This window comes from Pholis gunnellus (assembly GCF_910591455.1).
Source record: "Pholis gunnellus genome assembly, chromosome: 14".
Lineage (NCBI taxonomy): Eukaryota > Metazoa > Chordata > Actinopteri > Perciformes > Pholidae > Pholis > Pholis gunnellus.
The window spans coordinates 19,918,193-19,945,741 of record NC_136541.1 but is presented as its reverse complement, the minus strand read 5'-3'; the positions used below and the strand labels follow the sequence as shown (position 1 = coordinate 19,945,741).

The window sequence follows — 27,549 nt, the reverse complement described above, 5'->3', positions numbered from 1 at the left end:
AAACTGTGATGGATGTTTAGGGGATATTTGTCTTTGTTTTCTCCTCCAAATATGTCTGACTAGCATGTTGGTTTGTTTCCAACCTCTCTGATAGTTTGACTGCTCGTGTTTCTTGACCTGTTGGTCTTTTTATAGATGTCACAGTGTTTCCAGATCTCTGTTATTAGAATGTCGAGTGTTTTATTATTACCAATATAAATTAATGTCAAAACTAGACCCAAGTTGTGATCAACCTGAATTATCCTTTAATAAGACAGCAGTCTCACAGAGACTAAAACAGATTGTATGTTTAGGCGCTCTTCGTCAACCTCCTAAATTCAGGAGGGCTGTCTGAACACACCATTAAGCAAGTGGCCCGTCAATATTTTGATAAAAGATGGGCAAAGAAGGTCACACTTCTCAGCCATGTTTGGAGGTTCCTTTAGAATGGGTCAAGCCTCATCAGCCTGTTATTACACATTCAGTGTAGAAATCCATGACACTGAAGGAGGAGCCCCTGAGCAGGGACTTGAACTTGTCCCCTGTCCTTGTGCGCTTTCCTCTCTGTCTTTATATCTGATAATTTCACCTGTCTCCTTAAGAGTATATAGGTCTGTTTCCTAAGTTGTTTCATTTTTTATTTATTTTTTCATTCTAGAGGTGTGTACAAACAGTGGTCTAGCAGTAGATACGATAGCCTTTGCATCCCTATTCTATTCCCTTTTCACCTTCAAGATCCTGTTTCAGGTATTGTAGACAAAGGAGAGACAAAAATTAAAAGCAAAAATCTGAAAAATGACATTGTTGAAGTACTGAGACACATAGCAGTGTTCAGGATACAGCAGATGCATATGTCATCTTGGACTATACAATGCTATTTGTGTCCAATGTAGTGATACAAGTGCTGTTTTAGCTGGGTATCATTACAATGACGTAATACCTTGATTAAGAGAATGGTGAGTAAGCCATACCCACAATACAGATTAAAGACTAAAGATACATATTTTCAAAGATGAATTTTGCTAAGACAATTGTAAAAAATATGACTTCCTTCCACCCTCTGCCTTTCTTAGGTGTTATTAATCCATCATTAGAAATACGCCTAAATAGCAAGCAATAGGAAACTGTCGAGCTGTACACAAAAACTCTCAGGATAGTCGTCAAAACCCTCATTCACACAAGGCTTCGTTTATGCTCACATCTGAGCCCTAAAATATGTATCAGTTGTCACTGTTTTGCACTGCAGCATATCAGTTTGGTCTACAAAGAATAAGTCAATTATCACTGACACGAGACAGTGTCTTTCCGATAGTACCCAGACAGTGGGCATGTGCTTCTGACTTCCTTCAATGTGATAATAATAACAACACTGCAGAGATGTCTGTTTCTGGATGGAAGTGCTTGTCAAAAAAGAGATGAGATCCCAAAAGTCTTGTAGGATGTGACATCCAGAAAAACTACAACAACTGTTTTGTTGTGTTTCCACATTGTCTTTGTCAACAGGTACAGTGCTCACACTAGGCAATATTTGTTGCGGTTTGTTCTGGGTAGTTGCTGGCATCCATCCCGTCATCCCCCTTTTTTCATAACTCATCTATTTGGTGTATCTGTCTGTGAGCTCTTCTCTGGTTCACATGCTTGTTTCACACGGTGGAGTCGCGCTTCTCTGCAGAACAATGTGGTTTTCTTGTTTCTCCCCACTCTGTTCTGCTCCCCCCCTTCCTTCTCCTTTATCTCCTGCATCCATAGTTACTAACTCCTGGGTGCAGTTAAACGGGCTGGCTTTAGACGACAGTGGACTAGCACTGCTCCCGGAGCCGACAGCAGACCTTTCCATGTGATTCTTCCCCTGGTGCTTTAAGCCTGTGAGCTGCCCTTCACCTTCTAAGCTCCTGGCTGCTGAGCCCTCACCTCCCCCCTGGGAGTTAGGACTTGGACTGACAGATTGCTGAGCCAGAAATGGAGATTGCAGGATTGCCAGCGGAGACTTAGCTTCCTGGGTTACTGAGTTAGGAGAAGGAGAAAACCTGGGCATGATGTCTTCGGAAAGTAGTTGAGCAAACTTGGCTGCGCCAGTAGAGGCTGGGGTTCCTACAGGTGTCATCACCGCCATGAGCACATCATCTTGGGATCCAATGAAGTCAACCTTGAGGGCTCTTGTCTTTTGATCTTGCATGGAGCTGTCGGTCACCCCAAAGCTTTCCACGTTCTGTTGCACCGAACCCACATCTCCAGTCACACTTCCTCGAGGAGTGGACACAAACTCATACAAACCCTCTTTAATAATGGCCAGTGGCTGGAGGTCAGTGACCCTGTTCACCTCCATGCTGCTGATCTGACTTAGATCCAAGGGAGGGGGGATGTGCTGGTATCTAGCACCAGTTTCACGTCCTTCAGCACTGGGGAGCAGACAACTTCTTTCTCCTCTTTCCATTGTAAAATCATCAGCCACATTGGAGAATTTGCTGGTAGTGCTGACTTCAGGTGTAGTTTGTAGTGCTTGAGTGGAAGTCAATGCTTTCGTCTCCATCTGCTTATCTATATCTTTCTCTTGCTGCTTCTGTGTGGCTGCTCTCTTATTGTAAGCGTCTTCCAGCTGTTTTGCATTGAGCTTTTGAGGGGTAGTTTTATTAGACAATGGCTTGACTCGTTCAGGGGAGCCTTGCTGAGCCACTTCCAGGTATTGAGAATGTTGGGACTTGCCTGGGCTACCCACTTCTGTATTGGAGTATTGTTTGTGGTAGCTCCAGCGGCTGGGTGACAGGTTATTGTCCACAGGACACTTAGCGTCCTCTCTCTTTTCCACCAACACATCTGTAAGTTCCATACTGCGTGCAAACGCATCCTTTAGGTTAATGGAAATAATGCTTCCACTCCGTTTTGCTCTTTCAAGAGCTTCCCTCCTCTTGATGGCCTTCTCTTGCCTCTTCTGCTCTCGATAGAACTCAGAGAAGTTGTTGACAATGATTGGGATGGGAAGGGCAATGACCAACACACCTGCTATGCAGCATAGTCCTCCTACAATCTTGCCCAGCAGGGTTTGTGGGTAGATGTCTCCATAACCAACAGTGGTCATAGTAATGGTAGCCCACCAGAAGGAGGCAGGGATACTTGTGAATTTGGTGGCATCCTCGTCCTTCTCAGCAAAGAACACCAAGCTAGAGAAGATCATAATGCCCATAGCTAAGAAGAGGATCAGTAAACCCAACTCGTTATAGCTTCTTCGCAAAGTGAAGCCCAAAGACTGGAGTCCTGTTGAGTGCCTGGCCAGCTTCAGGATTCTCAGGATTCTCATAATTCGGAAGATCTGGACCACACGACGCACGTTTTGGAACTGCATTACATTCTTGTTTGACTCAGTTAGGCAAAGGGTCACATAGTAAGGAAGGATAGCCAGCAAATCAATGATGTTTAGTGGTGCTTTGATGAAATCCCACTTGTCGGGTGCTGAGAGCAGGCGTAGTACGTACTCCATGGTGAACCAGGCAATGCAGACAGCTTCCACATGGGCTAAGCTTGGGTTGTCATTGAACTGGCCAAATTCATCTACCACCTGGAGTTCCGGCAGGGTGTTTAGGGACAATGAGATGGTGGAAATGATGATGAATAGGATGGAGATCATAGCCAGGACCTGCAAGACAAAGACAAGATTGTGGGTTACTGTATCATACAGTACATAACTCCATATCTGTACAAAGACAAATCAAATGATGCAGAGCATGTGATTCTCGGTCAAACCTGTTTGCAAGTATGGCATGCAACAAGCTAGTCCTGTGAGTGTTTTTAGACCCCGTAGCTGCATAGCTCTATAGACGGCAATGCCGGCCGACCTGTCCACGGGCTGGTTCAAATTGAAATGTCTCCACAACTGTTGAATGGTTTGTCATATTCCCCAGAGGATGAGTCCTAATGACTTTGGGGATCCCCTTGACTTTTCATCAGTTTTGGTTAAAAGTCAAATCTATCTAATTTTATACAAATGTTTCTGTTCCCCACAGGATGAAATTAAATTACTTTAGTGATCCCATGACTTTTCATCTAATGGCAAATTTAAATGGAAATATCAATTTTCCTTCCACTTTAGTTTATTACGAAAAAGCCCTACAACTAATATAACATTTGAGTGACACCTAGTAGCCAAATCAGTGCCTCAAACCCACCAAAATAAAGAGTCCTACAATGTGCCTCTGGTCTTCTGTTTTATTAGGTGAACCAAAATGCGCAACTATTATACCAAAAACTTTTCTGCACCAAATTTCTGAGACTTAGTATTTCTAATACCATAGGAAACTTTTACAAGTGTTTTATGAAAGATTTAGTAAATTATAATTTGAAAATGAAAACATTTCAGCCTAGTTGTATTACAGGTAAATGTCATTTACATATCACTCGGCATAAGTAGGGCTTACTGAAGGCAAGGGGTGATTCACTCGAACAAAGTCTACATTTTCATTGAGGGATAGTACCCGAATGGTACAAAAAGTCACCTAAATTATTCTAAGCCAACCCAAAACTTTTTGCCTGGCCAATCAAAGAGAAAGTACTCCACTTTGGTGGAAAACCACCCAATCTAGCAACACTGCTAACAACACTGCGAGCATAGTCTTTTTCTGAAAATGTTTGCTACATTAGAATACAGTGCACAGTATATATTTATTTTATCTGTAGAGCCCTATATCTAAATAAATGATAACCCAATGACAAACACTCTAAACAAATATTCAAGCATTTTCCTTTTTTACAATTGCCAACAAATACTTTTTGTTCAAGTTTACGGGGGGCCTTAGTCCAACCTTTGGAATGTGGTTATTTGATTTTGTTACATCATCACTAAATCTCAAAGATATATATATAAGTGATCATCACGTGGACCATGCTATTATCCATATACATTTTAAAGAAGATAGGGTTCGGATTCTTTTAGTGTTTTTTATTTACTGTCCTTTTTTTCCCTGCAAGTCTGCAAAGTCAATTGATATGAGATGCTACTACAGTATTCTACAATTATATTGCACTCCTGGTCTCCTGGCACTATGATGTGCATCGTTCAGACAGGGACTTATGACCAGGAATCATGACTGCTTTCATGTCACACTGATCACCACAAGACAATTTTTAAGGATCGACATGATAAAGCTATGTACATAAATAAGAAGAAAACCCTAGTATCTGCAGTGCTCATTACATGCCACTGTACAGATATGTTAGACTCAATCAGCAACATGCTTATGATTTAGCGCTCCTTAGAGCCCCAACAGCGTGCAAAATATGTTTGTCCTGAGGGTGGCACTAGAGGAAAAGTCAGAAAACGTCACTTTTCATCCAGTGCTCTTAAGATGATTTAGCTGTGAAAGCTGTCTTGTGTAACGCATAGTGACAGTCGCCTCCTAATCATCTTCTACTCATGACCTCTGATTGCAAAACAGTCTAATGAAGAGCACTATGGCTGCAAACCTCACACTTCATGAGTAATATTCTCATTAATCCATCCATCCATCCATATTCCTCCGCTTATCCGGGGTCGGGTCGCGGTGGCAGCAGGCCAAGCAGGCCGACCCAGACTTCCCTCTCGCTCGCAACATTTTTTTTAAAAAACATTTTAATTTGTTGACGCTGTACTTGCTGTGCCACATGTTCTTGAGCAAGTGTTTCATGCAAAGTGCTTTTGGTAAAATCAACAAGACAAACGAAGTCACAATTGGGGCCATTTTCTCTCTTGTGATCTGAATCTGGATGCATAAATGCTGAAAAGAACAGGGAGTGTATTCACAAAGCAACCCAAGGCTAAAATTAGCTCTTAATTGGCCAAGTTGGGATAAATTCTTAAAAATAAGAGCTGTATCAGTACAAAATGTTTGGTCTTAGAGTTTTTCACAAAAACTTTGAATTCTAAGAAAAGTTAGAAGCAGTCCAGGGGACTCCCATATTTTGATGATGCCCATTTGATAAGGCTCACCAATTTATCGTACAATCCAATTAGACAGGAGATGAGAGTCTGCACAGCTCTATGATACTGTGGGAAGTATATTTGTGTGCAATCAATCATCTCCATCATTTGAAATGTTGCCATGTATATTCACATTCATCCTGTGATAATGGCCTGTATCATTGTCATATGTTATTCACGTCACTGAGACAGGGAGCCTTGGAGTCCGGGTGAAGGTAGAGGGGGGATGACGTAGATGAACAAGTAGGGCAAGATTTCTAATGGAGGGAAAAGATAAGAGCCGGTCGCTGTGACGGGCGGCCAGAGGTGGAATCAGGAGAAGACTAGTGGGGGAGGAGACTATGATTAATCAAAAAACCCTCTGTTATGACTTGTCCGAGGTGCACAGTGTAACTTGTCTAGGTGAAAGTTCAAAGGAGGAGGAGGACATCGCCGAAGGGGGGAGACACTTAGGGTAGAATGGAGGTATAAAATAATGAACAATGCTATTGTGAAGTTAGTTGACACCGGACAGCTCGGTTTACTTGTATACTTTGTGATGCAAATAAATCTGCGTGAACTGAAGAAAATCCAATCTCTCTTATGTTCTGTGGGTGTTCCTTACTGAGTTCCTAACAGTGAGATCCTGTGGTGTCTCACCACGAGTCAGATAGAGAACAGTTACTGAGCCAGCCGTTAGGTAAAGTCAAAGAAGCGGCTCATCCACGGGAAAAAACAACAACATTTGGCGAGTCACCACGAGGAGGACTCCACGGGGACCATGCCCGAGCGGGGCGACGTTTGCGGCCGATAAGCAGATGTGCATTAAGTCTTAGGACTACTAAGCGATATATTTTTCATAAGAAAATTTATTTAAAATAATACTAGAAAAATATTACTAACAGGAAAAATAGAGTTAATAGCAGTGACAGAATTTATCAAAACAAATTATGCTCCTCTGTCCACAGTTTGTTTAACAGTTCATTAAGTGCACATCAATTAATCACCAACTGCAATTAATACATAAATACAGGATTTAATGACATGTAGGAGGACTCTTAGTGATTTAGGATCCTTTGTGAATATGGCCAAGTTTTATAGTTATTGTTAGTGCTCCTCAGCAAGTGAAAACAGTTGTATAATGTTTTTTCTGTATCTCTGGCGGAGCTTTGTCAAGTCTGAGAAAATATCCCTGATGATGTCATGGTTATGGCATCAGGATTAGCTCACCGTGGTCTTGGAGACTACACATGTACAAGCCTTTCTTACAAACTGAAGGTTTTGGCTTCTGTTGCATAATTTACTTTTTTTAATCTGTCCCATGTGAGTCCCCCGAAATAATAAGAGAGCAATACTAAATCCCTGGAATATCTCTTTAAAATCCAATTTACCAATAGTGATCATTTTGAATGAGATTTCTGTTGAACTATTGTTTTTTTTCTGTGACGTCAGTATTCCCTTCTCTGTCTGTCTCTTGTGTGTCAACTGCTGAATATTTTGCAACTTGCTGAGTAAAATGAGAATAGAGTGAGTTATAGTTGTACTACATATTTATAGCTACAGTTTGTAACTCGGCTCTAATTGGCTGTTTTTCTTCGGGCGTGGTGGAAACTTGTAAATGCCATTAGATCTAAAAGGAGGCAGAGGCCCCTGGTTTTTTCACAGATTATCTGTCTCATCTACCTCTGTCAGGATATAGTGACAGTTTGAGCAAACATGAGAAAAAGTTATTTTTATGAAAGTTACCAACTGCAGTTTTAAGTTACAAGTGATTATTGAACCTTTGAGATCGGCACCAGCCATATTTGTTCCTGTTTTGGCTGATTAGAAGCCCCAGTAGTCCTACTTTTCACAGGATGGCTCACCTAGAAAATGGACTACGGGGGACTCTGTTCAAAAGGCTAAACTTGAATGTCCTCGCAGGGGCAAGGTATCTGAAGCATGTGCAGAGAGTCTTCTCTCTGCAGCCCTTGCTAGGACATTTCAGGATAATTGTAATAGGATTGTGTTGCTATCTATAGAACGGATAGAGTGAGGTTAGAAGTGTTTACTCATTCTTTCCTCCCCCAACAGGAAGAATCAATCAATAGGTGGACACCCCCAAGAAAAGCTTTATAACAAAATAAAATAACAAAAATAAATATAAATTTCAAAAGAGACTGATAATGACTGACAGGAAACACTGAGACATGCCGTTTCTAAATGAAACAAAATGGTGGTGCCTCATGCACTGTGTGTGCTGGTGAGTCATTATGAAAACCTGGTGAGTTGATTACAACTGAGAGTGATTGTATTAGGAATTTAAAGACACACTCTATGATTTTGTCAGAACCTCTGACTGCACTAGAGGAAACAAGTATAAGCGATGAAATGAGCATCAATCTTAAATACGTTTTTTTCCAGACAAGATGATAGGTTTGGAGATAAAAGACAATTACATAAAGATATAATAACTACAGCCCTGTTGGCAGAATTTCTTTTGCATTTTGCTTTTCCGAAAACCATTGCAATGTTGAATGTGGACATTTCTTTTGTTTGACTGTGGAACTTTTTGCATACAGGAAATGACGAGTTCTAAATTCCACACAGCGTGGGTGGGAGATGCAGCGGGTAGCTCAAACAAACAGGCTTTTCACCAAGGAGACCACTGGTCTTATCCTGCGTGAAAATAAAACTAACCGTTGACTTAATAAAGCATGTTACATATCAATATTACGCTTGTTACTTTATATTATGTCATGAAGTCGTCTAAGGGACGATGTTATTTATTTACGATGTTTATTTATGTTGTTATATCACGTAGTCACATTACGTTATGTTGTCAGGTCATGTTGTCAGGTTATGTTGACAAGTTATGTTGTCAGGTTGTCAGGTTACATTTTTACTAGTGCTGGGCAAGTTAACGCGTTATTATGGTATTATCGCATTCATTAATTAACGCCGACAATTATTTTATCGCGCGTTAACACACTTTTTTATTTTTTTTATTAAGCGGACATTTTTAACACAAGAACCGGGCAACGAGCGGTGAACAGCTGTTTGTGTGGCGTCTCTTCCGTCTCTTCCTGTTTCCTTCACCTACATTCCCCTGGGACCTAAGTCCCTCCATGTACAGCTTCTTATCACCAACGTACATTTCTAACAAATACCACACATATTACGGTAATCATATGTGTCTGACCAAAATAGCAAAAATAGCAAAAAATAAATTATTAATTTCAATTATTTTTTTAGAGTTTTTAAAGTGTTTTTGTTTGGAATATGTATAATAAGCATATAATTTAGTTATCGCTACTGAGAATTTAACAAACGTAGAAAATAGGAAAAAAACATGACGTTTGCAGTTTTCAAGGTGTATATTTCAAAATGCATCTATTACACACATGAAGATAAAGTTGTGAACACCGGCTGAATATCTATTGTCAGAATCATAACTGTATTTTAACTGCTACTGTGTAAAGGGAATACTGCTGTTAAAAATAACCTTATTTGTTTTAAGTGTTTGCAAACCAAATGTTATTGCCCTTTTGTTCATATAGCAGTACTTTTAAAATAAAAGCATACACTACTTTTGAATTCATTATTGAACTTTGCTCATAACAATGCGATTAATCACGAATAATCATACAAAAATCATGCGATTAATTGCAATTAAAATTTGTTATCATTGCCCAGCACAAATTTTTACATTATATTGTTATGTTAGGTTGTTAAATTATAAGGTTACTTTAAGTTATCATGTTGTGTTTTTTACGTTATTTTGTTTTGTTATGATGTTACATTAAGTTGTTACATTAAGTTATCATGTCACATTTGTGCATTATGTTGTGACGTTATGTTGTGATGTTATGTTATGTTACATTACATGGTTACATTAAGTTGTCATGTTGCATTGTTTACGTTATGTTGTTACGTTATGTTGTAACATTATGTTGTTACGTAACGTTATGGTACTTTGTTATATTACAAGGTTATGTTAAGTTGTCATGTCACATTTTTACATTATGTTGTTATGTTACGTTATGTTGTTACGTAATGTTACGTTATGTTGCGACGATTTGTATCTGTATGGGTCAATGTTTTCCATCTTTTTACAGCTCTTTGTAATTTGGACTGGCCTGGGTTAGAATCGATGGAAGGCAAAAACCTGCACTTTCAAGTCAGCACACAATTATCATATTATCACATTATATCTGTAACAACAATACACTTTGTAAAAAAGTGACATTTAATGAAATCACTGCTCTGTTATTCAATGATGCCACTTTTTATTTCAATACCTTGATTATTCATTGAACTTCTTTATTCTGTCTTCAATGATACATTGTAATAATTAAATTGATATAACATATCAATATAAGGTAGAAAATAAATAATTTCAATAAAAAATGGAATCAGGAATTAAATTAATTTAAAAAAAAAGGAATATTGTCTTTGGCTTTTCCACTCCTCATCATACTCCACTTCACAATTAATTTCTTACTACCCCTACTTTAACATTTAGTTTTTATTCCTTGATCATTTTAATGCCAAGAGTTATTTTATATAAAAAAAATGTAATCAAATGAGATCCAGAACCAATTCCAATATTAATAATTGAACAGCAGAATATGCAGTATTTGTGCATCTTTTTCTTTTTCATATATTTATGCATTCATATATGTTACTGTTTCAAGCATAATTATTAAACTGTGATTAATTAGAATAAGTTACAACCAGTACTTTGTTTCTTGAATAAATATGCCTTTGTTTAATTTAAAGACATGCTGATAATGTACCACTCAAAAAGAGTCAGTTACTGGGATGGATTGAACAGCAGTGATAGCAAATACTGTGTGACTGACGTGCAGGAAATGATCAATGAACAAAAGATCAACATTAATTAAGTTCACTAATCTTTATATCTTTTTATTTTGCTATGACATCTGTCCCAGAGACTCAAGAGAATTCCTTTGAAATCATCATGGAAGGATTGTGTCTGCCATTTCCGGATGATGGACCGTCTGACCTATCAGAGTCATGTCAAAGGACACAGCGCATTACAGCATTACACCGTGTACAGTATTTATGCTGCTTCATAATCCTCATTCTCACTGAGTGACTTTGTCCTTTGTTTAAGACAAAACAAAACACAGACTTTTGAGACAAAACTGCAATGTCAGCAAGAAAAAGAAAACAGAAGGAAACAAAGTGAAAAACGAGAGAGAAGACAAACAGAAAGCCAAGGAGAGACAGGACGAACGGACATGGAGGGCAGGTGTATCAAGGATTGTCCACCCTGCACCGTCTTAATGGCTTAATGGCTGCCAAATGCTGCGACCTTGGCACTCGCGGGGGCAGATTTAAAGCAGTACCAGGAACACACAAGCTGCTTTAGAAGCCTGTGCAGTGGAGGAAGAATTAATGGAGACTCCACATTTAAGATTCCACCGCTCAATAGTAATTGAGTATGTATCACAGTGAGTCACCAACAAAGAAATGAACTTGACTCAGCTGAAACGCATTTCGGTGTCATGAAACAGCTCTTTAAATAGAGGAAAATTGATTTAATTAACCCTGTGACCTCTTTCTATCTATATATTTAGATATATCTATATATAGATATATGCATGGTTGCAAGAGGATGAATCCTGATGTTTTTCTGGACCAAAGAAAACTATAAAATGTTTGCCCAAGGACCAAGGACGTACTGGTATTTAAATGCAGCCTTATATTTACCTGTGCTAATTGCATGGAAACTTCTTATAAACCAGCCATTTTATATGTCTCTCCATCTATACACGTGTATATTCATAACTTCCTTTCATAGCTGTGATTGTCCAAGGTCACGGCATGTTAAAAATGGTTAATTGTCTTGGGAGCATGACTGTGCTCAGTATATTTTATTGCAAAGATCAGGAGGTCAACAAAAAATGACCCTTCATCCCTCTGGGACAATGAATGTCAACAACGAGATATTGACACACAGTAGCTACATCTGAACCATAGACAAATAAGAGGGGTGGATCGAGAGTAAGAGAGAGAAAATCAGAGAAGAGGCAAAATCATAGAAATTGACAGGGAGAGAAAACACAAAATGAAATGAAAGAGTGGATGAAGGCAGAGAAACCCAAGCCCTGATCAATACGTGGAGGTATTTCTGGAACAACAGGGACAGGGACTACTGGACCGCTGCTGTTTCTGCATCACAGTTCATCTATAAAGCTAAAATCTGTTTGGCCAGTGATCACATTTTTTATTGAGTTGTTTTGCATTTTCAGGCCTTCATGGAGTTCTCATACATGTTGGTTTTGTTGTGGACCTTGAAACAGTTGAGGCATAGTTGAAAAGAACCATTGATCATGTTGTAGCTCTTCAAGAGAGTTCCATGGAACTTTTGCTGAGATTGTTTTGAGACTTCTAAACGTCTGTATGAATGTATTGGAGCAATTTAAAAACATATAATTAAGCTAGTCTTTTAGACATTTTGATCTGTTCTGGTTTCCTGACTTAATTCGATTATTATCTCAGAATTCTGTGAAAAGTTTTCATGAAATATATTCTGCTCTTTTTTTCTGAATTAATGATGTACCTTAAAATCCCAAGAGAAGCTCCTTTTACTTGAGCGGTCAATTTCATGGAAGTAAACATGTCCCGCTTGTTTTTGTTTTATTAAATCATTTTTTTGGGGTCTGGGTTTGGGGCATTGGGAGATACTGTAAGTAATGTCTTAAAGTAATAGATTATTATAATCAGTTTATCGATTTTGCGCAGGCACCTCAGACTTAAAGCCTGTTCTGACCTGCTGGATATTGCAGTGTAATAGCACGCTTCCTCGATATAAGATGACGCATCTGAAATGCATTCAGGCTAGCTATGTGGTGACTCAAGAGACAGTCAGTTGCGTCTCAGTTGCACTGACGTCATTCAGTGCTGGATTAAACTGAACAGGCAGGACATGTTTGCTTCCGTTTAATCAAGCCGGTAAGTAAATCAGAGCTTCCTTCAGGATTTTGAAGTATCTCGCTAATTCAGAAAAAAACTGGGCAAATATATATTATTTTCTCAAGTGGAAGCAGTTTGCTTCCAAAAGTGAGCAAAATTACACTCAAGTTTGACTCAGAGGCAAAACCGTGAACCACGTCTTTTTTAAAACCTTTTGGACCCTAAGCCTTTCTTTAGGCCTCTTCTTGAAAATTGTAACCCATACAAAAGAGACTACAATTCTGTAACTACAAGGTCTATTTTAAGAATGTTGATGCTTGAATAACACTAGGACTTGTGAGATTTGATGAGATGAGTAAATATTGTGTATATGTTACTGGTTGATAGTAGCTGAAGACTGAACACAGCACACGGTTCGCCTGAAGAAAAAGCACTGTTATTTATTAAATGAGGCCCTGGCTAGCCTAAAAACATTCCCAATTCATAGCACAAAGGGTGCAGGTGCCTCACAAAAAGATTTGGTGTAAATCAAGTGAAGCAAACCCCAGTTATAGGTGTTTATGTACGAAAAAACATGCCAAATTCTCATTTTCTAACCAGGATTTGCAGCTGTTCCATTGTACTTTCATATACTATATAACTATATATGTAACTATATTTCCCTTTGTTTATCCCTCATATTGTACAATCTATCATAACAGAGCTTTTTTGGCATCATTTTAACCCATTTTGACCTCTCATATCTCTCCTATTTTCAGCCAATAAAACTCCAAAACCGTGCCGCAATCAGCCCCCAAGCCCGAAGCCCCTGTATGATTCGCCGCCGGCATTTTGACCTCCGTTTTGACCTCCATTTTGGCTCAGATTAACGGAGAATCGCCATTTTAAGTTTCAGACGAGCACAGTGAGCTAGCGAACACATTTCTAATAAGGATTAATTTGGGATTCCTCCGTTTTTGCCCTGAAAACCGACTCACGGTATGATACGGTTCTAATATTTGGCAGTGTTGAAGTTGTGCTTTCTGTGGCTTGTTGGCTGTAACTTCTGAACGCATTCACGGAGAGAAATTCGGATGATATCGCTGAACTCTGTGGGAAATACTAGTGCTGTTAGCTGTATGATCTGCCGGGGGAGAAGCAATGGCCTCGGTTTTCGAAGCATTTTGTGAGTAGTTGGTTTTCCGGCTGTGGCGTAAAATACATGATATTGTGGCGGATCTTCTTAGTTAGTTAGTAGAATAGGTTATAATGGTGTTTGCAGTGTGTAAAATGGTTTACATGATTAAGTTTTGAAAACATTTCTTTTATTTATTTCTTCATGAAAAGTCCATTCTACGACATTCGGAACCGAGCCTCGGAACCGAACGGAGACCTTTTGGGCATCGTCGGGTCCAAGAGGTTTTAATACCCTCTGTGGTTACATGTCCTTAAATACGTTATTTTCAGATAACCTGTAAGTTCTTATGACCACTGTGGGGACTTGTCTTCAGGTGCACCACACTCAAGATGGACTATGGACAGGAAATGTGGTTTTACGGGTTTTATTGCTACTGAGAGAAATGGAGACTACTTGGAAAATGTTGAGACCAGAGTCTGTGTATCATTAGGATCTGTCTTAGACAGAGACAGAGCAGAATAAAGACAGAATTATAGTAATTACTCCAAAGAGAAGCTTCTGATGTTCTGTGTGACACACTGGGCTGTAATTAGCCACACATGGTAGTTTATTAGCCATCCAGGCAGGGCGATCACTGCCACCACAGCTACACTGAACCACAATGGAAGCTGCTCCACTCTGGTACTGTTGGTGTAATTTAATGAATCTTTGTTGCTGCGTCACAGAGACTGTTTTCATGGTCCTTATAACAATGTTTGATTCCAAAGACAAACATAACATTTTACAGAGCAGAAATCCATCTTTTTTAACTTTAACAAAAATATGTTTCGACAAAAAATGCTTTCCAAAAATCTACAGGACTGTCTCAGAAAATTAGAATATTGTGATAATCCCCATACGTGTGATTTAGTTTACTGAACCAAGCTGAGTGTTTTTCAAGGCTCAGGAAACCCTTGCAGGTGTTTCGAGTTAATTAGACGATTCAAGTGATTAGTTGAATACCCTACTAGTATACTTTTTCATGATATTCTAATATTTAGAGATAGGATATTTGAGTTTTCTTAAGCTGTAAGCCATAATCAGCAATATTAAAAGAATAAAAGGCTTGCAATATTTCAGTTGATTTGTAATGAATCCAGAATGCATGACATTTTTGTTTTTTTAATTGCATTACACAAAATAAAGAACTTTATCACAATATTCAAATTTTCTGAGACAGTCCTGTATATCAGTTTAAATAAACGCTATATTTCGAATATTTTTACCGCTTTACCTTGCTGTCAGACAGCCCTTTCTGATGGGGAACTGAAGCTGTGATCTATGCTCTCTTCAAAGCCAGAGACTCCTGTGACAAAAACAGTAATTTTACCTCTCGGTACACAGAATTTGCTAGTCTCCCATTGCCTCGATCGGCTCATTTGTTTGTGTTATTGTGTGACTTTGGTATTTTAAATGCTTGTTTGGATTGACCACAGTCACACAATAACACAAAAAACGGATGGAATTAGGCAATGGTAGACCAGCAATTCTCTTGTTATGGGAGGAAAAATTAATATTTCCGACAAATGCAGTCTTGTGGCTTTGAGAGCATAGATATCAGCTTCAGCTCCCAGTCAGAAAAAAAGTCTACACTTTAGTAAACTGATTTAGATTTTTTTGTCTGTCTAAAATACGTCCACAGAACTACATTACTTTGTTCCCGTGCTGGTACTCCTGTCTGTTTCTCTAAACTCCATCTACTGCAGTAACACACTGACTATGGAGAAGTACTTCATACAACCACACTTCGAACTGTCCCTTTTAAAAAAAAGGTTGCTTGGGTAAAGATATCTGGTGCTGAACACAGGAACACAGGAGATGAACCTGATGGAGCTTCTGTATGATACAGCTGATGTTTCTGTTATATTCCATGGTGAATGCAACTTTAATTGACACTTCATCAAAAAATTCAGGAGGCATAATATTCCTCAAGCGGCAGCATCTATGGTGTGATGAGGTTGATGTAGTAAAAAACGACACCAATAGAAAAGTTTGGTCCAGTTTTGACAAAAAGATCAGTTAGAGTGAACGTGTAGGTAGCGGTAAGTCACTCTAACTACAAAAAAGGAATAATACTAATAAACTATTATGCTTCTGCATAGTCACCCAGTAATAGTTGGACATTAATCAGCTGCAGGAAATATCCCTGATGTCTCTCCTGTACTGAAGACAAATAAAGTGAACAAAAAAAAAACAGCCCAGCAGCTTGGGAGCTGTGGTACACTCATACCCACAGAGCAGTCTACAGAGACATTTGTCAACAAAAGATTTACAGTCAGCAGGATGAACTTTGCTGTAGACAGCAAAGCACTTTGGATCAGCCTCTCTCCTGCTGGAGTGATACATAATTCCCATTTAAATGAAAGCATTCACTATTGGGAAGCTACAGTACATCAGTGCATAAACATCATTGTACTTAGGCACAGGGCCAGTAGACTAAAAACCTCTGAGTAGCTACTTACTGCTGAAAACATGCTTCCTGCACAATGCTGAAGGAGACACTTTACACACACAACCAATGACTCATTGTTGACTTTTACAATGTCCTGAATTCCACTCAGGATTTCACAATGAATTTTAAAACTTTTGCAAGTGTTGAAATTATTGTTCATTAGTTAATTAGAGCTCAATTCCAACTTCGACTGCTGGACTGCTGAGACGGTTCTTTGTCTTTCACAGCTTGTAGTTCCTTGCATGTAGTACAATGCATTTGGGGATGCACAGTACAGCCGACCCAAGGGAAACCACACAACTGCACAATAGGATCACAGGCCAATACTTCTTTGAAACTTCTTTTTTTGCTGTAATATTATGAAATGAATGTTGATAATACAATGTAATAGCTATAGAACAATGTTTTGATTGGTTCCCTATAAGTATCCCTTTCTCCATGCAATTCTGTCAGCCATCTCCCAGGAAAATGAAGGTTTGATTGTTTTGTTTTTTACTTATAGCAATGAGATTGGGGTTTCTAGTTCAAACTGGGATTCTTAGGGTTGTTTCTTGCTTTAGACAGTAGCCAGGCTGGTAGCGGCGGACATGTTGCTAACGCTAACTCTAACAAACACAAGGAGCCAGAAAACAAACCAGGGAGAAGCCGGGACCAATCATAAACAAAAATGTATGAGTCATTGTCCGTTTGGGAATCAAAACAACGCTAGGTATTGCTAACACTAGCAGCCATAAACAAACGTCTTTGACTCATTGTGACCTCCTCTGTCTGACAAGTGAGTGAAGCCAATGTGGAAGTGCTCTCTAGTGTCCAGCAGGGGGCGACTCCTCTGGTTGTATAGAAGTCTTTATTACCTCAGTAAACATTGTAAATGAGTTTATGGTCTCAATCTCTAGTTTCAAGTCTTCTTCAATACAGCATGATGTTCATTTAGTAAATGATGGTCCATTTCGAGTCAAACAGACCATAAAGCAGGGTATGCTCTAAGGAAGGGCTACGTTGTGATTGACAGGTTGCTACCACGGCGTTTCACAGTTTTTTTTGTCAGAGCTTCAGTGTTTCAGTTCACGAAAGTTAATTGTAACCTTTTTGGTTGCCTTAAAATGTCTTAGCTCCACCCTCTCATATCACTGCTGGTTGCAAAATGCCAAGATGGCGAAGGCCAAAATGGCAAACTCAAGGCTTCAAAGCGGCAGTCCACAAACCAATGGGAGACGTCACTTTTACTACATCCACATCTTATTTACAGTCTATGCAAAGGTCACATTTTTTTGCAGTGGCCTTTCTAAAATGAGCAGTTGTGTTTGCGGGGGGGGGGGGGGGGGGGGTTGAAAAGTTGCCTGTGGTCACTTTAATCTCATGCGAGATTTACTGCCTCATCTCATCGCAACATCGTCACAGTTTAATAGGGCGAGTAAATCAGACAGTCACACTAATCCCCTAATTTAACCACATTACATAAACTGCTTATGTGCAGATGAAAATGTAAGCAAACCCTTTCAATTCAAAAATACTGGCACAAAATAATAGTATGAAGTCAAAGGTGAAGCAGGAAGTGGCCTTCTGAAATCTAATAGACATTTTTAACAGATTCTCAGTTCTCAGTAATAACTATAATATTCACATTAATTTGAACATACACAAGTGGTTTAGGTGAATATTGTTCTACTAGTTCACTACCTCACACTGGCTTACTGATGCACTCTTTTGTAAAGCTTTGTTTAGTAGAGTCACTCTGTTCCCAGACTTCAAGCTTCTGGGTACCATAATCTATAGAAACCATGGCCAAAACTATAAAAAAAGAAGGCAGGTTGTTTTAGAAAACATTTTTTTAAAGTAATCGAAAAAAAATACTGACGCTCCAGTAAAACTTTACCTTCAATGAAAAATGGAATTTCTAAGTGCTGGAAAGCCTCGTGACAAAGTTAAACGCTCATAATATGTGACTCTGCTGGTCTTTGTAAACTGGGATCAGAATGTAGAATCCACATTATTGTACTTCAAATACATTTATGACATTTAAAGACAGTATAAGAATCTATTGCAGTTAAAATTATCTTGGTATGCTAAAGGTGTGTAAAGTGTGTGACATTACAATGAGAAACATGTATACTCTACACCAGAGGTCTTCAACGTTTTTCAGGCCAAGGACCGCCAAACTGATCGAGAGATGGAGCAGGGACCTCCTACTATATATATTGTATAAAATTGTGTTTTATATTAAACTGGGCCTAGTGCCATGTACAAACATACCTTGTTATTGTTTATTCAATACTAAGCTATTCAAATAATAGACAGGTTCATATATTTATGTTTTTATTTTAAACGTGAAGGTACAGTGAGTAGGGTGGCCGTGCCACTGCCATTTAGAAACATACCTTGTCAGCTGATACCAATGCCAATATCAACATTGTCTGTCAATTGCATGATAATCATGCATACAAGCTATGAAGATAGGCGTTTTTATTTTAAACATAAATGTGGAAACGAAAAATTAGTGATGGACTATTAGTGCCACTGCCATGCATAAATATACCTGTTACCTTGCATACAATACTGAACTATTCAAATAATGGACAGATTCATGTTTTTCGGTCGAGTTACAAAACGATCCATTTTCGCTCACAACAATGTCCACACTTGGCATAGTAATATACTGGCCTCAGTAGTTGGCTGTTGTGGATAGGAGCTGCAGTGCTTTAGCAAGGAATATCTTGCAAAAATGATTGCGCAAGGATTCGTGGGTCAAGTAAATGTCGTTGTTTTTTTCATTTATTTTTTTACAACGGCATCTTCTTTTCAAATAATATTGCAGCGTGCGTCCTTGTGTCTGGGATCTTAGTCAGCTGGGGACTGAATAGGCTCTCTGTCATCACGGGGAACCTGACAGAGCCAGCATGTAACATGCGGCCTTGTGATTGGCACAGCAGCGAAGGGGCGGGTCCTCCTCTTTGTGTGCAGGAGGCTTAGACCCCCCCCAGCTCCCCCTCCAGAGACCCCTGCCACACTAACATGCACCACCGTACTTGTATGCAGACAACTAGACCCATTAACCGGTCTCATTTAAATGTTTTATTTCCCCAAACCCCATTGAGTTGAACTTTTATTTTTTTCCTGTCTTTTCTCTTTTCGATCGGTTTTGATTACGGCAGATTATGTTTGGATTCCCGTGTCTTTTAACACCATGTTTTGTATTGTCTTGCACTTGTATTGATACAGCTTACTTGCACAATCAATTTAAATAAGAGTAAATATATTAAAAGATAAAACTAGTGGTAGCCTAAGTGACTAAAGTGAAAAACAATTTTCAGCCTTCTTCCAAAACAGTTTTTTTTATCCTGTTATTTATTTCAACCGGTTATTTATTTCGTGGATTTCTTTTACAGTTAGACCAGAGAACAGTGGATTCTGATTGGCAGAAGAGGGTTCTGATAACTGGCCAATATGGCATTCTCATCAGTATTCAAAATTAATCTGTAAAGGGTTTCAAGTTTAGCCCACATGGATGTCATTTTTAAGGACAGCCTCGTTTAATCAGATAATAACCTTGTTATTCTTCATTTTTTGGGAAGTTTCTGCAGGTCAGAAGGTGGACAGGACAGACTATCCATCCAACCTGCCAACAGTTAGTCTATTTGTAGCAGCAGCAGTCCTGGTAAAAGCTCCAAAGGAGATTAGGCCATACTCCTAAATCATACTGTGTGGGTGTGTTCTTGTATTTGCTACATAGTGAGGACCGATACATTTTTTAACCAACAGAGTGAGGACACACTGGCTGGTTCTCACTTCTTCAAAGGTTTGTTTCAGGGTTAACACTTGGTTATAAGTTTCATTTTAGACTTAGGTTTAGGTAAGGGTTCGGTTGTGGTTACGGGCTAGGGAATGCATTATGTCAATGTGGGTCCTCACAAGGCAGAAGTACAGGGATATGTGTGTGTGTATCAACTTTTAACAGTCGACCGTGTTTGCAGGCGTGTTGCCATAATTCACTGCTGGTTCTATAGTCTATAATATTGCTTTTACCAGTTGTGACATTACTAACATGTCCAGCCAAAAGCATTAAATATGTTTAAGCGACTGTTTGAAAAGGACCTGAAGTTAAACAAACCTCTTTGTGTACGTGAGCCTCAACACAAAAGATATTGCAAAGAAAACATGTCAAAAAATAAATAAAATCAGAGACAAAAATAAGAAGATTACATGGATTATGTAAAGTGTACAGAATTAATCTCTATTATTGGAACATTTAATACTCATATTATCCAATAAAACTCAAAACTATAATGGGAAGTTGCCCATCTGGACTCTGAACTGCGCGCGTGTGTGTATGTGTTTGCCCCATGTTTTCCAAATGGCCAGGTAATGCTTCTGTTCTAATCAGCCGTAGCACTGAGCTGTCAATGTCACCAGGAAGAGGTGCTCCTATTGGTCGACCTGAGCTGTGTCACTGGTTGGTGTCAGTGCAGAGTGGCCTAAGCAGCTTCCCTCCTGCTGACAATACAGTTCCAACGCAGTCACATGGCCCTCTGAAGGCCAGCGCCGCTGTATTTATAGAGCGATGAACTATCTGTAAACTCACATTATCACATAACGTCACATATATTTGGTGCTGCTCTGGGCCATATTGTCAGATACTGTGTTTTTTCTATGATTCACAAAAGATCAGACTATGGGAGCTGTTAACATGGCTCACATACACCTGAGGTGTCTCTGGTAACAATATTTTACTATCAACTATTTAATTTTTTGTTTTCAAGATCCAAGACACTTTATTGTCATTGTAAGCATAAAACGAGATTTGGTTTGGTAGCTTCCACTGTAGTCAGTGGTGGGCCGTCTAGGCCTTCTCTGCTGGCCTAAACAGAATCACAAAGTTATAGCTATTTTATAATTTAATAATTTTTCAGAAATACATTACATGTATTCAAATTTTTCCCTATTAGCTTATTTTCTCATTGCACAGCTCCTGTCTTCTTCTGTTGCTCTGCTTCCAGCCTGCAGCGCTGCTTCCAGTGCAGCTTGTTTTAAGGAGAGCCCCTATGTCTCTATGTAAGGAGAGAGGCCCGAGGTCCGCTAGAGAGCCTTTGCAGTTTAAGTAAATGGGGACGATATTGTTGATTGTCATAGTCTTCAACCAATCAGATCTTTAGTTTGACATGTTGGGCGTATTCTTTGACGTGTCAGTGGCACCGAGGTAGCCTGCTAAGTAAGTCAGCATTAACGTGCTTTGACGTGATTGGTCAGTGGGCCAGCGTGACTTTTGTCAAACAGAAAGCTAGCTAGCAGATCTTAGTGTTTAGTAAGAGTTCAGGTTGAAACATATGTAAGAGAAGTTATGACATTTTTTGCATTTTGCTTGGTGTAGATTCTTTTTTACCTAGCTGTGTTTTTTTAACACTCAATGGCTGAAGGAGGAGGAGAAATGGATTTGGGAGTTACTGACTTTGTTAACAAAGAAAGGAGGATGGACTGTCTTTAAGTGAAGGCAGCTTTGGTATGTGAAATGCTTTTGTTTTTTTTACATCTGCAGTAGCGTTACTACTGTGTTCATTTGTCTATCATGTTGTTTTTATGAATAATATGAATGGCTCGTGCTCTAGCACTGCACTGTTGCTAGATTGATTTGTCATGCTTGACATTTTATGTTGTCATATATATGTGACTGGTTCTTGTGAGTTTGTTCTTGTCATTGTGTTGATTACATTGATTCTGACTTGTCCGTTAATGATGAAGCATCCCGTCATCGCGGAGTTATTGTCCGGACAAATTAATCTGTTTGGGCTGTTTTCTTTTACAAAGCAAGAATTATGGTCTGGAGAAATGGGGATTGTGTGGCGATTGCTTTAGCCCTGTTTGAATCAGTAGGGAACAGCTAAACGCTGTGGGGAGAGTTCGTAACTTGTTTGCTGCTGTTGTTTCCCCGCTAAGCTAGTTTAGCTTAGCCTCCCTGAACACACGTGCGGACCTTAGCTGTTTTTAGTTATTGTTCCGGGTTCAAAAGGTCACACAGCCCGTTGTCTTGAGCACAGTCCACGACTTCATTTTCCACAAATTAAGCTTCTGCATTTTCCAAATGCACTAATATTATTCAGACGTATTGTTCGGTTCGTAAACCCTCGTACCGAATGGTTTAATACAAATACGTGTATTGTTACACCCCTAGAAACAAATAACCGTAGCTGTGGCGTCATGCCACAGTAGGACTGCACAGAAGGCCCAGGTATAAAATGCACGGCCCACCACTGACTGTAGTAAATGTCTAAAAACCGCCACCGCAGTCTAACAGTTCAGTATTATTGATTTAACTAAAACTTAAAGTTTAAAGTAAGGTTGCGTCTATGTCACACAGATTTCAAAAGGATTAAATGTTGGCATTGCCCGTTTATAAATACCACGGATACATTGAATGTGGATGTTTTTTTTTGTTGCATTCGATCACAAGTGGTGTAGTGTATGGAGCTTGCGTTATTGAAAGTTACCTGGTATAATAACGAGTATTACAAGCTGAGAAAGACCTCCAAGGGTGGTTTAGGTCAAACAAACACAGGATTTTCACCCAGGAGGCCGCTGTTTGTGTCCAGTGTGAAATAAAAACGCTGACTTTAAGCTTTTTATGTAATGTTACATTGTTAACTGAATTGTTTCATGACATTGTTACATTATTATTTGAACACAAACCATGCTGTTTTTTTTAACCATAACCATGTAGTTTTGTTGTCGAAACCTAACCAATCGTTTGACAACGCTAACCAAGTGGCATTGTGTGTTTTAAGCGCGATACGAGGCTAATGTGAAACATATTCCTGATGTGTTTTTCTTTTATTCGGAACCGTATCCCCTGGTTTGAAGAAACATACAATACCAGCATTTTTTTTCTGGTGTCTGGGTTGGATAATACGATTCTGTGTGGATCCAGCTGATTAAACCCAAAGCTCATGCATGCCGCCGCCCCCTGTCAGTGTTTCCCTTTGCTCCAGTTAATATATGCTGCTGAACAGTTTGTTTATCATATGAGATTTTGCAAACTGACTCACTGAACATAACAACAGAGACAAAGTCCTGATCACATTCAGAGGAACATTCACTACACTGACCTCCACGTGATATCGTTACACCTGCTAAACACTGGACGTTATCTTCCTCAATCTTCCAGTAGGAATGGGATTCCCCAAGACACTGGGCTGATTGAATGCATTCTTACTATAGTTCCTCTTCTCTCCTCTCATCTTCTTTCCTCTCCTCTCGTCCCCCTTTTTTCTCTCCTCTCCTCTTCTTTCTCTGTTTGTCTCTTCTCCTCAAACTGGAAAACGTCAAATGCATTTCAGTGAACACCGTAAAACTTATTGTATTCCTTCGCAGTGATAAAGATTTACCATGAGCAGTGTATTAATATGATTACAAATGTCCAATGCTGTTCCTTAATTTGGACTGGACAAATGCTCTGCATAGATTGTGTTGTTAGAAGCTGTCTATCTGCCGTCGGCCTGCTCTGCTGCAGACAATAAAACAAGCACAGTGAACTCACTGTGGTAAACAAATTGCAAAATGTGTTTTTTTCCCTCTAAGCTTGTAGTGTGTACTACCACACAAAGCTGAGAGAAAGAAATCATTTGACATTGGGCAGCTTGTAGTACACAAACACAAACAAGATCAACTCATGTATACAGAAAACAAATGTCATTCTTTTCATCAGATACAAAAACTACTGAACCACGTGGACTCCACCATGACAAGTGGAACCTGTCTTCAAACAATCCCAAAATACGGAAACTAAACTCAATAGATATTGCAGAAAAGTTTATTTGTGAGTAACAAAAAAACAAATCTCTGCAGGATTTGATATCAAATTTGTGGATTATGAAGAAGTACACACACCTACAGTTTGTCCAGAAACACAGTCAAAAGCTGGCACGTTATTGAGACTAATGTGTGAGTGGGAACCTTTTCACCGTCCATTAAACTATTCTTTATGAATAAAATGTTGTGTAAAAGATTGCTATAGATGAGATATAGAGCAGATTTTTTCCTCATAAAATACTTGAACTGTTTACCATTCATGACTATATCGAGGCCGTAACTTGTGATTAAGATCACAGCATAAGACATTGCTTCAGTTTTAGAGGTCACAGTAACATGTTATAACACCCATATCTATAATTCAATATAAACAGTCTTAGAATGCGTTATAATCTGCTTATAGCAATGTATCATTTCAGTTATAAGTATGGGAATTATATAATACTATGATCCTTGAAAATGTATATCAATGGCCAGACATTATAAATCATTATAAAATACTTTATAATGTGTTATGACTATTGTTCAAAAGCAATGTAAATACTTAGAAGTGCTAATACATTAAACGTATATAACATTATAATGTATTATAATCATTGTCATGATGTATTATAATATGATTGTTCTAAATGGTCATTGGGTGTTTTACGTAAAGTGAAAGAAATATATATCTTTACAAGAACTACACTCAAAACATTTGTGTTGACAGACAGACATTGAGCATATTTTAACGCATTACAACAGTTATTATAATGCATTGTAAAAAGTTTATAATGTAATACAACTATGGGAATTGTAATACACTATCATCCTGGAAAGAAACGTATGATACTTCACCTTTATAAGTCATTATAAAATGCTTTATAATGTGTTAGGATTCGGGCTGTGTATTGGCAAGAATCTGGTGATACGATGCATATTATGATACAGGGGTTACCATTCAATATACTAAGATATAAAAAAAACCAACCATAGTATAAACACTCTGCCATGTTCATAAAATATGAGTAAAAGTTTTACTTTTTTTAATGTAAATCAGATTTGCATTAAAAAATCCAATATCACAGCACTACTTTGGGAGAGAGCATATATTTGCAAATGAAATAAAGTATTGACTGAGTTCATCTTTCCATATAAACTCTCAATTAAAACCGATAGTGCTTTTAAGAAACGATACGGTGTCAAAATATAATATTGAGCTAAACAATAGCTATGATTATTGTTTTAAAAATGATGAATATTTATAAGTGCTTACTGTGTGTTTGTAGGCAGGAGCCCTAGAATGCCTGTGTGCGTAGATCCGGCTCTGGTTCTGAGGATTATCCAGAGTAACAGAGACACTCTAGTTTAAGTGTAAGTGTCTTGTGTTTCAATGTTGTGAGCCCAACCAGCAACACTTCAATCATCTCCACTGCATTAAGTTGGAGGCAGATATCTCAAACCTTGGACAAAAAACCCAAACTATCTGCACGGATAACTACAGCACTAGGAGAGTGAAAAATATGTTACATTTTGTTTGTTTTGCAATTGACCTTTCAAGCTTAAAACCCCCACTCTCTGACCACTAATGAGGACCATAGGACAGTCTGATACGGTGCTAACAGGCCAGAACGCAGGAGAATAATGCAGCACTAATCCTCCCTCCTCCTCCTCCCTCCTCCTCCTCTGTGTCTCTGTACTTTGCAGTTGAAGGAGGATTATGGCTCATCATGGCTCCCTAATGGCCTCTGATGCCTCTACTTGGATCTGCATGAGGCTGCTAATCACAGAGGCAGGAGGAAACAGGCCCGATCAGATGTCTCAGTCTCAGATACTGCTTATAAGAAGAGGACGTAGTCACCGTGATGTCACCAATTGGTCTGTGGACTACGGTTTTAAAGCCTGAGGTTCGGCCATCTTGGTTTTTTGGAACTGGAAGTGACACGATAGGGTGGAGTTAAGTACAACCGAATGCTGAATAACATTTTTATGGGGACCAAAAATGTTTCAAATAACTTACATGAAGTGAAAACACACCGTGCAAGGGTTAAAGTTGCCCTGCCTTGCCATCAAAATAAAGGGAAAAAAATTCTTCTCATTAAATCCTCCTTGTCTGGTAAATATCAGGTGACAACCTGCGGTTCTGCCGAGTGAATGCAGAAGTGTCTTCAAACCTGCATTATCTCTAGTGACCAGCAGGGGGCCACTCCTCTGGTTGCAAAAATAAGTCTGATTGTATAGAAGTCTATGAGAAAATGACTCTACTTCTCTCTTGATTTATTACCTCAGTAAACATGGTAAACATGAGTTTATGGTCTCAATCTCTAGTTTCAAGTCTTCTTCAATACAGCATGATGTTCATTTAGTAAATTGTGGTCCATTTAGAGTCAAACAGACCATAAAGCGAAGTATGTTTTAGGGCGGGGCTACTGTGAATGAAAGGTCGCTGCCACTACTAGAGCCATATCCGGCGTCTCTACATCACTTATCCGCATTCCAAATATGGTAACTTCTGTTCTTTGGTAGCGAAAAAACAAGATGACGACGGCAAAATCGCCGAACCCTAGGCTTCATAATGGCAGTCCATTCCTTAAATGCAGTCTATGGTAAATACCCATGTCTTTCAAACTCCATTCTATTCTAGGATGTAAAATCCCTTTAGCAGCATGGTTATTGTGTGTGTGTGTGTGTGTGTGTGTGTGTGTGTGTGTGTGTGTGTGTGTGTGTGTGTGTGTGTGTGTGTGTGTGTGTGTGAGTGTGTGTAGCTGTCGTTACCTTGGCAGCCACAGATGAGCCGGGTTTCTCCAGCAGGTCCCAGAGCTTCTGTCTCTTGTCGGGCCAGCAGCCGTGTTCCTCCTCCTCCCCGTCCTTCTCCCTCAGCGTCTCCGCCTCCCTCCTCAGCTCCTCGTTCATCTGCTCCTTCTTCTGGTGGTACCGCGCCTGGCAGCACGACTCCAGGTAGATCTCGTCGATCCCCCAGTAGTCCAGCTCCTGGCCAAAGGACAGGGCGCACATCTCCTCCATCATGTGCAGCTTCCCCGTTCTGTAGAAGTTGAGGATGGAGGAGAAGGCCACCGGGTGCCGGTCGAAGAAGTACTCGTTCTCAGGGAGGCTGTAGTCGTCGCAGATCTCCAGCAGCGACTCGTGTGTGTTGCAGTCCCTTAGCTGTCCCAGGCGGGTTCTGGGCAGCCGGTCCAATGTTCTCCACAGGACCTCATGTGTGAGACCCCCGACATTGAGCCTGACTCGCCGGCAGCGGGCCTTGATGCGGATGATGTCGATGGGCTCAGGGGGGAGCAGGGGTTTGGGCGTGGTGAAGTTCCCTCTGTCTGTCAT

At 39.4% G+C, this 27,549-nt stretch overlaps 1 protein-coding gene across 1 annotated transcript; it reads right to left on the bottom strand.

Moving 5' to 3' along the window:
• Window positions 1-1,609: 1,609 nt before the first annotated feature.
• Window positions 1,610-27,549, bottom strand: LOC306706118 (potassium voltage-gated channel subfamily B member 2-like; the record flags this gene model as incomplete). The annotated part of the gene is made up of 2 exons (XM_079173029.1): window positions 1,610-3,610; window positions 26,989-27,549. The coding sequence occupies 2 exons, from the start codon at window positions 27,547-27,549 to the stop codon at window positions 1,610-1,612; spliced, it is 2,562 nt and encodes an 853-aa protein (XP_079029155.1).